The sequence below is a fragment of the Arachis ipaensis genome, chromosome B01, assembly GCF_000816755.2.
Source record: "Arachis ipaensis cultivar K30076 chromosome B01, Araip1.1, whole genome shotgun sequence".
Lineage (NCBI taxonomy): Eukaryota > Viridiplantae > Streptophyta > Magnoliopsida > Fabales > Fabaceae > Arachis > Arachis ipaensis.
Genome location: NC_029785.2, coordinates 8,498,608 through 8,512,414, shown reverse-complemented (window position 1 = coordinate 8,512,414; position 13,807 = coordinate 8,498,608). Strand labels below are relative to the sequence as shown.

Below are 13,807 nucleotides of genomic sequence, written 5' to 3'. Positions count from 1 at the left end.
AATGACTGATGTTAATTAAAAAAATTGGTTATCTAATATTATTTTTTATTTTTTTATTAGTCAAAAGTGAGAGATTAGTGATTTTGTCATTTTGATCATATAGTTATTAAATTCAGTTTGAAAAAAACGAGGAAAGGAAAAATTCAGTTCTACATATAAACTATAGAGTGATGTTGTGCAATGATCTCTTTTTCTCAAGAGTTTTCATTTCTTCATCATTTCATTCTCTGAAATAGCTTATATGAATTAGTTTATTCAGGAGAAAAAGAGAACTTAAAAGTGAGAATCAACTAATTGAAAAGGCTGCTAGGATGTAGAACATCTAGGAAAAGCCATGAGTTTTTTAGTGTGTTATTGATTGAGAAATTTGTTTTTGTATTTGGCTTGGATAGCTATTTATAACTTAAAGGTTTAATTATTCTGCAAGTTCTTATAATTTTATCGAATTTTTAATTAGATTTTTATACTTTTTTTTTAATTGGGTCTCTGTATATTATTTTTTTCAATTTAGTTCCTGTTAATGTTAAATATCAAAAACATGTTAGTAAATTGTGAAATTACTTGTATACCCTTAGGGACCTAATTTAAAAAAAAAGTATAAGAACCTAATTGAAAATTTGATAAAACTATAAATATTCAATGAAAGATATTCCTGTAATCCTATTCAATGATTCTATAACATGAAAGATATTCCTATAATCCCTTTTATTTTGTCACTATCATTCATTTGCTTATTTATATACAAATTATACCAAAAATAATTTTTTTTAACTTTTAAAATATCTTATCTTAAGAACATACAGAAAAAAAAAAGAATGGATAAAATAAAACAGAAATAGTAGTAGTAAGTATATATAAAATTTAATTTCCATCATTCAAGTATTCATTATGATTATGTAATATTTTACCTTTATGTGGATTCATAGAATATAGTTTGTGTCCTTATCATATCATGGTACATCATAAAAAACCACAAGATTATGTAATTTGTGTTATTGAAATTTGAAATCTAAAAACGAAAACCATAGAAAACATAGTTTTAATGTAATACAGATAATTTAGAAATCAGTTCTTGTGTTGCAACCTCCCACTCTCTGAACCAGCATAGGGATTAACAATAACATTGATAACGGCCGATTTTCGAAGAATTTTGAAAGAGCAAACTTGAATTCATCAGGTGTCCCAACAAGATAGTCCTTTCCACCAAAAGCTTCAATCAAAGTATGGTAGCCTGCTTTCAGAACAAAGGAAGTCGGAGTAGGATCATCTTTGTGAGGTCCATTCATCTCCTCAAAAATTTTTCGGTTACCACCATATACACTTCCATTTTTGAAAACAATCACTACCACATGTAACTAGTACTGAACCAGTGTCTAGATTGAAAAAAAAGATAAGACATATAAGGCAATACATATTTTCTCAAGTATCGACAAAAGATAAGGAAAACAAGAACAGACAACAAGATTCAGGACAACAAGATTCATTTATAATTTACTTTTATCACTACTCAGTACTCACTAGTAACTAGTAAAAAAATCTCCTAGAACTTGGAATTTTGGGTTGTGGCATAGTAATTACGCTAACTTATGTAATCCTATCTATTACAGAACTACTAGCTATGAACAGAAACATAGAAGAGCTTATGGAAGATCCTAATTTAAAACAATGGCAGTAAATATTTCTGCTAGCGTTTTACAATTTGTGGTTTGACCTTAAGTTGTTTCTATAAACATGTATTTGAGACATCCATGAATCAACAGAATCAGTCATCATATTCTCAATTTCATACACTTTTCAAAATCAGTCATCATATTCTCAATTTCATACACTAAATTCGAATCCAAAATCCCCTTCAACCGTAACAACAAGTCAATTGGGACAAGCCACTGCAGCTGCAATGCCCTGAGGCCAACCCCTATGGTCCCCCAAGTCCCTACATCCAACTAGTCATGGGCTCTATTTGAACCAACACAGCCCTACTTACATCTATAGTGTTTGCACCCTCGGACACCACTACCAGAGCCGGGCTTCAGACTCCAAGAATTGCATCTCTTATGATTCTCATTGGTGTCAAGAAATAGTAGTAATAAGTATATATAAAATTTAGTTTCCATCATTCAACAAAATAGTAGTAATAAATATATAAAATAGTAGTAATAGAGTGCTGATCTAAACATCTAAACATATAGCAGAACTTCTATACAAGCAATTTCAATTCCGATGTTCATAAACGGTCCCCTTTCAAAAACCAAGAGATTAAAATGGGACGCCAAGATGAAGAAGCAAGGTTGGAATATCATCATATCTAGAATATCATTAACTTTGTTGATCAATTAGCTGGCTACACAAAAGATAAGAAAATATAACAAACACCACAAGTAAACAGCAATTACAGTTAATTCTTAAATACTTGATATTAGTCCTTTGAAGATCTCACATGTTCTCTGACCCATCAGCCAGATAAGCTCCATAGCTCCCCACTGAATCTGAGATTAGAATAGGGCATTTCTTCAAGATTCTACCATCAGCATCGATACCTGAAGAGCAGAGCAGCAAGGTGAGGTGCGGCCAGGCAAGGAAACGCAACGGAAGTGACACACCACCAGCGCAGAGCAGACCAAGGATGACCAGCAAGGAGGAGAAATGCCACTGACTTCAGAGAACAAGCGCTGACTAGGGTTCTTTACTTTTGAGACAAAATGCTAAGGGTTAGTTTTGATATTTTAAAAAAAATAGGGTGGATTCAATTAGCAATTCTAACCTAATTAGGAGAATATTCGATTTTTGAACAGAATATTTTTGTTATCTCAAACGGTTTTGTCACGGTAGGGACTAAATTGAAAAAAAAATTAACGTCTAGAAACCCAATTGAAAAGAAAAAAAAAGTATAGGGACCTAATTGAAAATTCGGTGAAACTACAGGGACCTACAGAATAATTAAACCTAACTTAAATCAAATTATAATTAAAAATTTCATCATTGTTATGGTAGAAACGGAGATAGATTTCACTTTGAAACTGAACCAAGATATCTCGTAGTATTTATCTTTTCTGCTGCATCTATCACTCACAATATTATTAAATTTTTCATCTGCATAAAATCTCATATTTTCTATCTATATGTATATGAAATAAAGTCCAGAAAATTTTGAGAAACCTTTATTCAAATTCTCCCTCCTCTATGTAAGTGTGCACAAGTGAACCACTCCAGAGCCAGAAAGCAAAAGCAGTTAGAAGGTGTTAAACTGCCAATGACAGCTCAGCAGTCAGTTAGCAATTCAGTTAGTTAGCAACACAGTTAGTTACACTAATTAGTTGTTAAGCTGTTAGCAGCTCACACTATAAATACTTGTACTGTAACCCATGAAACTAACTAATTCTCATTTTTTCAATCTCAGAAACACACAAACACACTTTCTCTCAACTCTCAATTTCCCTTTTCTCTATTCGTGCATTTCTCATCTCACCTTCAGCATCTGATATCTCACATGTTATCAGAGCACCAGTTCTGATCCATGGACTAACCCTCTTCCAGATCGCAGAATCGCTTGGCTCCACCTATGGCTTCAATTGCCAATTTTTCTGCAACAATCAAGTTAGATGAGGACAACTACAAAGCCTGGAAGTGCCAAGCCGTTGCTTGCATCAAAGCAAATTGGTTTCAAAAATCACATCACAACAGGTTCAATGCCAAGAAAGTTCAATTCAGTAGAAGAACAAGTGACAGAAAAGGTCTCACAGGATTTTGAAGAGTGGGAGAAAAGAGATGAATGTCTTATAGCATGGATGTTATTAGCTATGGATGAATCTTTCGTAAACAAAGTGGTTAAATATGAGTATGCCTTCAAGATCTGGGAAGTCCTTGAAGAACACTTTGTAGCAAGAATGAAATCCAAGGTAAAATTGCTAAAGGCACAACTGAAGACAGTCAAGAAGCATGGATCATCAGTCTCAGAATTCATCACGAAAATCAACAAGGTAGCGAATTTCCTTTCTGCTATTGGAGCTCCTCTAACCAAAGATGAATATTTTGAATGTACACTAGGAGGACTAGATGAAGAATTTAGTGCCTTTATCACCATGGTTAATGCAAGATCCGATCACATGTCCATAAACGATTTAGAGTAATAGCTATTAGCTCAGGAAGATGTGAATGAGAGGTTTCGCAAAACTAACCCAAACATGGTGCATGCCAACTTAGCACACAAGAAACCAGATTCAAGCAAAGAAGATGTAGAATACCAAACTGAAACACCCTATGACAGCTATTCAAGAGACTATGGCAGAGGACAAAGTGGCCGAAGAGGTAGAGGAAGAAGCTTCTCCTGGTGGCAGAACAACAAACCTCAGTGCCAACTATGTGGCAGTGCTATCACAGATTTAAGCAAAACTATTAGAACCCAGAGCTCCAACACCAGAATAGTGGACCTCCACCACCCAAACTCCACAAACCTAGACGTACAGATCACAAAATCAACAAACACAGCAAGCCAACCAAAACCCCTAAGCACTGCTCACCATTCCAAGCTCAGATTCAGGATGGTACCCCAATTCAGACCACATCACATTCGAACAAATGAAACTAATCAACAGTTCAGAATATCAGGGACCTGAACAGGTGTTTGGAGGTAATAGAAAAGGTACGAGCATTGCTAATATTGGAAGGTCTATCATTCATGCATCTATGTCAAACAAAATTTTCAAACTTCAAAATTTGCTTCATGTCCCTACCATTTCCAAAAATCTAATTAGTGTATCAAAGTTTGCATTAGATAATGGAGTATTTTTTGAATTCTGGCTTTACCTGTGTGTTGTAAAATGCCAGGAATCTAAGAAGATTATACTCCAAGGCAGACTTAGGAATGGATTGTATAAATTTGATGATATCCAAATTTAAAGGCCAATCTGAAAAGTTGAAAAAGAAAAAGCAGCCAATGTTGAAAAGAGAGCTTATGCAAATGTTAGTGTCAAAAGCTTAACAAATGAAAAAGAAAAAAAAAATTCAAGTAGCCCATTGTGATATGCCAAAAGAACAAAAAGAAAAGCAAGAACAGAGTAGCACCAGTAGCTTGTAGCAGTAGGCCTGCAAATGAAAGCATGACTAGGACTAGTGTAAAAAACAGTGTCAATAAGAATGTTGCAGATACAAATGTAATCAATGCTACAGATACAAATGTAATCGCACACATTGACAGTGCAAACTTTGATACAGCTACCTCTCAACTCAATAAAAGTGCATCTTTTAGTACTCATGCTCATTCTGCTAATGATCCTTCCTTGAACTGTGTTATTAATGGAACTTTGACCAATTCTACTTGTAACTCAAGTACCAAAGTGAGCAAAGCCTGCGCCTCAAAAAATTCAAATCCCTGTACTATGATACCCAATCCACGTCCTGCACAAAAGCCTTGACCAAAATTCAAATTCCCTTTACCAAAATTCAACTAACACTAGTATTACCTGCCCACCTGCAGAAAACCCAACTCAAACCTCAAATAACCAATTGCAGAAACTCCAATTCAAACCTCAAACAACCAATACACACACCGCCAACTCCCTGGAACTGTGGCACAAACGACTTGGCCACCCCTCCTTAAAAATCACCAAAGCCATCCTGACCAATCTCCATAGTCAGCCAGCTTAGACTAATACTCCCTTCAACACATCATGTGAACCTTGCTGCATAAATAAGATCCACCAACTCCTATTTTCTCACTCTCAAAAACAACACACCACACCCTTAGAACTCATTTACTCAGACCTTTGGGGGCCAGCTCCCCTTCCTAGCAAATCTGGCTACAGATATTATGCTTGCTTCATAGATGCTTATAGCAGATACACAGGCACCTACCTGCTGCAAGCAAAGTCCCAGACCCTCTCAGCCATTTTGTCAATTCAAAACAATGATTGAGAACAAAACTGACCATAAAATCAAAGCTCTCCAAAATTGACAATGGTGGGGAATCCCTCTCAAAAGCCTTTAGCCAGTTCCTTGTAGACCAGGGAATACAACATAGACTAACTTGTCCTCACACACACCAAAAAAATGGTTGTGTCGAGCACAAACATAGGCACCTAACTGAAACCTGCCTAACCCTGCTTTCTCAAGCTTCCTTACCTCTCCCATTCTGGGATGAAGCCATCATAACAGCAACATTCCTTATCAATCGTCTACCAACTCAGGTCCTTAACTTCAAACTCCTCTAGAAGCCCTCTTCAACACCACTCCAGATTACCACTACCTAAAACCCTTTGGCTGCACATGCTACCCTCTACTACGACCTTACAACAAACACAAGTTTGATATTTTGATCACAAATCTCAAAAATGCATCTTTTTCGGATACAACCCAGACCACAAAGGCTACAAATGCCTAGCTCCATCTGGCAGGATCTACATGTCTCGAAATGTCATCTTCTGGGAGCATGAATTCCTTTATCCAACCCTGTTCACCGTCCTCTGCACCAGCTTCAACCAGACCGAACCTCACCCCACCCCATATTCACATTTTATGAAAGCCCTCCCCTGTTCCCTGCTCCCCCACCAACAAGCATAGACATAAATGATACGACTTCCACTAATATCAATGCAGTATCCAATTCATTACCAAATGCATCTGTTCAAGTCAATGATATTGTTACAACCACTAACACAATTGATTCTGTAGAATCCTATGACACTGAGCCATTGCAGGTAGCTATTGGACCTGGTGCACAATCAGCTGAGGCTTGTCCACCACCCACAACTCAGAACAATCATGCAATGCAAACTCGAAGCAAACGTGGCATTTACAAGCCCAGAGCCCTGATAGCTACCCTGGCTCCCAACAGTGAACAATGTGCAGAAAAGCCCCTACAAGCGTCTATTGAAGAAACTCTTGCCACCCCACACTGGAGAGCAGCAATGGAAGAAGAATACTCAGCCCTAATAAAGAACAACATCTGGCAATTGGTGGATCCTCCGACTCACTCAGCTCCCATAGGTTGTAAATGGGTGTTCAGAGTAAAAAAAAATCCTGAAGATAGCATCCAAAAATACAAGGCCAGGCTTGTAGCGAATGGGTTTCACCAAAAGCAAGGGGTTGATTATGACCATATATTCAGCCCCATGGTCAGGCCTTCAACGGTCAGGGTCATGTTGAGCATTGCACTTGCAAAAGGGTGGAAAATTCGCTAGTTCGACTTCAACAATGCGTTCTTAAATGGTAACCTCTATGAAGAAGTTTTTATGAAACAACCAGAAAGCTTTATATCCCTCAAAAGTCAGCAAGTTTGCAAGCTCCAAAGATCACTCTATGGACTCAAATAAGCTCCAAGGGCGTGGTTTACAAGGCTAAGTGCTTCCCTTCATCAATCTGGCTTCATAAGCACAAAATTTGATGTGTCCCTGTTCATAAGGCTCACAGCAACTCTGCCACCTACATCCTTGTCTATGTAGATGACATTCTAGTAACTGGTACCTCTGAAAGTGAAATTGCAGCAATTATGGCACAACTGCATAACACGTTCTCCTTAAAAGATCTTAGTGAAGTACACTACTTCTTTGGAATTGAAGTCTGAAAAAGCTCCATAGGGACTGTCACACTGAAGCAGAACAAATATATCAAAGAACTTCTAAAGAAAGCTGATATGAACAATGCAAAATCAACACCAACCCCTATGACCTCATCCCTGAAACTCTCTACCTTTGGTGACACTGCCTTCAACAACCCCACATTATACAGATCCGTTGTTGGTGGCCTTCAGTGTGCCACAATCACCAGACCAGAAATCTCTTTCTCTGTGAACAAAGTAGTTCAATTTCTCCATAACCCTCTTGAATCTCATTGGAAAGCTGTCAAGCGTATACACCTTACAACATGGGCTGATGTTCAACAAATTCACCAACTTCAGAATATATGGGTTTTATGACTCTGATTGGACCAGTGATGTTGATGATCAGAAGTCAACAAATGGCTATGCAATTTACCTGGGTTCAAACTTAGTGTCCTGGGCAAGCAGAAAACAAACTGCAGTCTCAAAAAGCAATACTGAAGCAGAATTCAGAGGCATCTCAGATGCAGTAACTAAGATTATCTGGCTACAAAATTTGTTGGGTGAAATCGAAGTCTCTTGCTCTACCAAACCGATAGTCTATTGTGACAATCAAAGTGTCGTTTTATTGTCAGCTAACCCAATCCTACACAATAAATCCAAATATTTTGCACTAATTTAGTCCTTTGTCAGAGATTATGCCACCAAAAAGAAAATTTTTGTATAGCATATCCCAACTCAGGATCAACTGGCAGATACATTGACAAAGCCTCTTTCAAAAGCAACTTCAAGTTTAGGGACTTATTAAGAGTGTTTGAAGCAGAACCTTAATGCAACTACTTAGAGCAACAGCAGCTGAGAAGCCCTTGGTTTCAGGGGGCATGTAAGTGTGCACAAGTGAACCACTCCAGAGTTAGTAAGCAGAAGCAGTTAGAAGCCCTTGGTTTCAGGGACATGTAAGTGTGCACAAATGAACCACTCCAAGACCAGAGAGCAAAAAGAAAGGTGTTAAGCTGCCAATGACAACTTAGCAGTCAATTAGCAATTCAGTTAGTTAGCAACTCAGTTAGTTACACTGATTAATTGTTAAGCTGTTAGCAGCTCACAGTATAAGTACTTGCATTGTAACCCACAAAACTAATTAATTCTCATTTTTTCAATGTCAGAAACACACAAACATACTTTCTCTTAATTCTCAATCTTTCTTTTCTCTATTCATGTATTTCTCATCTCACCCTTAGCATCTGATATCTCACACTCTAAACTATCTTCTTCTTTTTCTTTTTCTTTTTTCTTTTTCGGCGATGGCTAATTAATTAATCAATGAAGTGATGAATTTCTATAAAAGGCTAATTTGGATAATATATAACGTCAGTGATAATTGTAAACTTTAGATATAGTTATGAACAAAAAAAACTTTAATAGAATAAAGCTGTATTATTGCTATCTACTGCAGTTTAGCCAGTTCTTAACTTCAGAGTGAGCATTGGCTGCTATTTTTCTAAGCAAATAAAGATGCATTGAGAATGTTAACGTGTTAGAAAAAGAAAGTGCAGGGAGCAACAATTCTGAACAAGTAAACACATCATTAATTGGTAGAGCTAGCAAATCTTCACGGGTCATTTTTTTATTAACAGATTAGAGAATGTTATTAGCAAATCTTCACGGAGCTAAGCATCATTGGCTTAAACAGTTAAAGGGTCAATTTTGTAATCTGTATTTCATTCATAACCTTAAACCTTATGAATAATGATTCCATAAACCTTATGTCTTACTAACAACAACCAACACCCTGCGATAACTATGCAATTTACTGTCAGACTCTCAATCATTTTTATGTCACAAAATCACAACATAAGATAGTTTTTAATATTCATAATCTTTTTCCTACTCTTAAACAAGGATAGAATATCTTGCTATGATATGTGAACAGAGTGGTTGTGGGAAAAAGGTGTGTAACCACACACTAGCCCTTTTTCTTTCTCAACTAAAAAAAACTTTATGAGCAATATATTAAAATTTATTAGGCTCTAACACATATATTAAAAGTTTTATTGAAACAATAGATAAACCAATTTGTCTGATATAATTAATTTTCTAAGACGTAAAAAGGAATACCAATCTGTTAGAATAAAAATATTTGATATTAAATTAAAGACCAATTTAAATGTATACTCTAGCTAGAATTTAACTCACTCTATGTGGATGAGTATATAATTTATCCAGGAATGAGTGATATTTAATCATTTAGATATGTTTGATGATTAATATTCGAGATGACAAAAGTTCTTTAGGAGCAAATACAAGAACAAAATAAAAACGAAAAAAATAAGTATACCTGCTTGTAATCGAGAATAAACATTTCGGAGTTTTGATGGTAGTTCAAATGCAGTAAATGAGAATAATTTTGCTAATTTCCATCTTTCATTCATAAAATTTTAAACTAGAAACTAAGAAGTAGAAGCCCGTTTTCTCAAAGTACAATGGAAAGATGCACCATAAGCTAGGAAGGGGTAACACTGTTCACTAAGTCTACGAGTCCAATTTTATTTATTATAGATAGATTTGGCATTTTTTTACAGATTACCATGTTATAAGATGTGAGTTATCATAAATCAAAAGAATATTATTTCGAGTTAATGCTCAAAATGATTCATGAAATTGTATTCGCACCTTAATTTAGTCTTCAAATTTTTAATTTACTAAATTTGATCCCCTAAACTTAACATCCGTAACTCATGTTAGATCTATCCTGGTACTATTTTGATATTTTTGTCACAAAACCGTCAACAACATATTAAGATAGACTAACGGCTGTCATATTAGACTCCCTAATGACTATCTAATATGATAATCTAAATATTTTCTCAAATTTCTCTCTAAGAAGTTTTAAAAGCCTTAAGTAAAATTAGGGTAAGAGTTTTAAAAGTTTCCTAAAGTACAAATTGAGATTAAAAAAAAAAAGTTTTAATTACCACGTTAAAAAATCATTAACTCCATTATTTCATTTGCATTGTGATCCTAATGAGCAGAAGAGTGATGATACACACTAGATATGGACAGTTGAACTGGACTTGTCCGTTATAAGTAGACCACCAATCAGTCGAAGGATGTAGCATCTTGCATATTGACTCAATACTTCGGGTGATGCATCATGTGGCATGTTTCTCAACCACGTCTTCAGCCAAGTCAGCTTAATACAATATGACTCATACTGTGTCTGACCCTCTTGAGCTTCTCGCCGTGGAGGCATCGCTCCAAGTGCACCGATTTTTATGAGTCGCAGCCATACCATCTCTGAAAATCTCTTATGTATCCGCCAACTAGCTGTCCGTCGATGCCTAAGCCAAGATGAAAAGCGACATCTCAAAGGGTGATTGTACACTCACTCCATGGCATGTAGAACGTATGAGTTTCAGGGCGTCATCTCTCTATGAATGCATTGTCAAAAGTAGAGTCTTTGATTTGGACAACATGGGAGAAACTTGCCTCCTCCAGATAGGGGAGAAGTATGTCAGACGAACCCTCAACCAGATCTCTGTTTCTCCTAGGAAACAACACCCTCCATCTCTATTCAAATTAAATGAACTTTTAAACATAATATATTTTCGAAATATTAATCTATTAAATTATATATTCCTAAATCACATATACAAACATCTAACTTCTAACCATTCTATTCACTTAAAACATTAAGCATACTATTATTTGTCACATTCTTATAATTTAATTTTCAACATCGTATCATACAAAAAATACTTAACAAACTCTAAATGAGTCTATTATGTGCATAAGAAGGCCATATTCTTGTGATAATTTTGTTACGCCGCGGTGAGGCATAGAACTAAGTTGGTGTCTGTTCCCTATAAAGGGTAGTTTAGATGGTCCTGGTGGCAATTTTGAGTTTTGTGGCTTTGCTTTTGATCTTGAAAATATCATAAACACCACCATGAACAAGAAAAGAAAGAAGGATAAGGTTGATTGTGAAGAAAAATAGTGGAGAACAAACTTCATGGTTGGGAAGGAAGTTTTGTTGCTCAACATATAAAATACAAAATACAGCACAACAATTATCTACTCTAGCACACAAACTAGAGAACTCACCTCTCAACAATTTTTATCTAATTTTTTGTTGTTGGGTCAACACTTTTTTCTTTTCCTCCTCAGTACCAGTTGTTACATGTGAAAAAAGTTGATGTTAAGGAATATCTATAATTTGTTCTCTCTGACTGAAATATGAATTATGTTACTTTTGATTAATATATATAAAAGTGTAAGAATATCACAGCACACAAAGTTTGCTCCGCACATAAAAATATAAAATACAAAGTACAGCACAAAAATTACCTATTCTAGCACACAAACTAAGGAATTCACCTCTCATTTGCATATGTCTGGTTTTTTGTTGCTTGATCAACACTTTTTTCTTTTCCTCCTCAATACCAAATGTTACATGTGAAAGTGGTGGATGTTGAAGAACATCTATAACTTCTTCTTTTTGATTGAAACATGGATTATGTTAATTTTAATCAATTTATATAAAAGAGTGTAAGAAAACATCACACTATCACCGCATACAAAATTTGCTCCTCAACACGTAAAATATAAAATACAGCACAATAAATATCTACTCTAGCACACAAATTAAAGAACTCACCTCTCTACAACAATTGTCTGGTCTTCTAGTAGCCCTTAACACTTCTCTCCCTTTCTTCACCTAGGGAGTTTTCAAGATTAATAGTGTGACTATTTAAGAAAAATATATCAATATTAACATGTTAAATAGATCCACTAGTAAGACAGGTTAATTTATATGCCAGAGTTAAATATTCTTAAAGAATCATTAAGATCTTAAAAACTGTAACACAGAGAATTTGAGGAGTGCTAGGGGCTAGTAATTTTTGTGTTTTGTAACCATCAATTGGCCATCAATAGTAGTTTTAATGGTGTGAGATTACATCTAATGGTGGGAGATCACTCACTTTTCTTTTGATGGTTAAGTGCTGGCCACAAAACACAAAAGTTATTGACTCCTTAGACTTTCTCAGAGAATTTTATTAAAGAAAGGAAGAGAAATTTTGAAAGGATTTCAAATCACAAAAAAATCTTACATGTAAGAAGTAGTTGGTAAATTTTTCAATGTGAGAACTGAAACAACATTGTGATGACAAAAAATTATTGAAGACAGCACAAAAAAAATAAAAAATAAAACATAGAACAGAAACAAAAGACAACAACACATAATTAAAGTTGGAGACCACTTTAATAAAGACATAAAAAATGTCCTTTTTTTTAAAGGCGTATACACGTATCATATTATGATTGGATATTTTTATTAAACCAGTTAATAATTTATTTTTTAATAAACTATAATAAAATCGGTTTATTATAGCAACAATAATAAATCCAAATGTCTGCATTATAATTATTAGATCTAGTTTGATCCGATCAATTTACAATATCTGAATCGAATTATGTTTAAATTTTTTTATAAAAGAATAAATATATCCTTGATTTTTTATTTTTTGAACATTTAAATTCCTAATAATTTAAAAATACAAATAGGTCTCTAAAAAAAATTCTAACCCTAACCTCTTGTCCCTGTCAAAGCCCAAGCTCTCACTAATCTATCAAGCTGACCCGAAAATTAAAAAAATCTAGCCCTAACCTCTCCTTCCTCTCCCTTTTCTCACTGAAACTCGAGCTTTCATCTCTTTGCTCATTGGCTCAATCTCAAGCTCTCTCCCTCTCTCGTCTCCGGTCAAGCACTCAAGGTCCTCGTTGCTCTCCGCGTCATTAGTAGTCACCGTCTTGTCCGTCGTCACCTTCTCGGACTCAGTCGCGCTCGGACGCCTTCCCTGAGCTCGTCGTCGCCGGCAGAAGAAGCAGCTGGCAGGAGTTACTAGAGCTCGTTCTCGAGAATTCGTTGTTCAGTTTTAGTAGTTTTTGAAGGCTACGGGTAAGAGTTTCATTTTATTTACTTGCTTATGATGTGTTTGATGAAATGCCTAAACTACATGTACAGATATGCTATGCAAATTAGTTTATTATATGGAGTATTATTTTAGTGAGCTCATGGTTGTTGCTTAAACTAAAAGTTCCTTACTCTTATCATTTCCTGATCTCTTGATCTCTAGTTTTGTTGTTTGAATATGTTCATGGGTTTTTTCAATGTAATTGAATAAGTGGATTAAAGGTTGATTCCTTGTTTACCTATTTGGGTAATGTTTATAAGTTAGGTGACATGTTATATTCATATTTGAGATTTTTATAGTT

At 35.3% G+C, this 13,807-nt stretch overlaps 1 protein-coding gene across 1 annotated transcript; it reads right to left on the bottom strand.

Moving 5' to 3' along the window:
* Nucleotides 979–2,074, bottom strand: LOC107645705 (2-hydroxyacyl-CoA lyase; the record flags this gene model as incomplete). The annotated part of the gene is given in 5 exon segments (XM_016349789.2): nt 979–1,148; nt 1,151–1,373; nt 1,828–1,901; nt 1,904–1,945; nt 1,948–2,074. Coding segments are annotated over 5 exon segments (549 nt in total), but the record flags the coding sequence as incomplete, so codon positions are not given.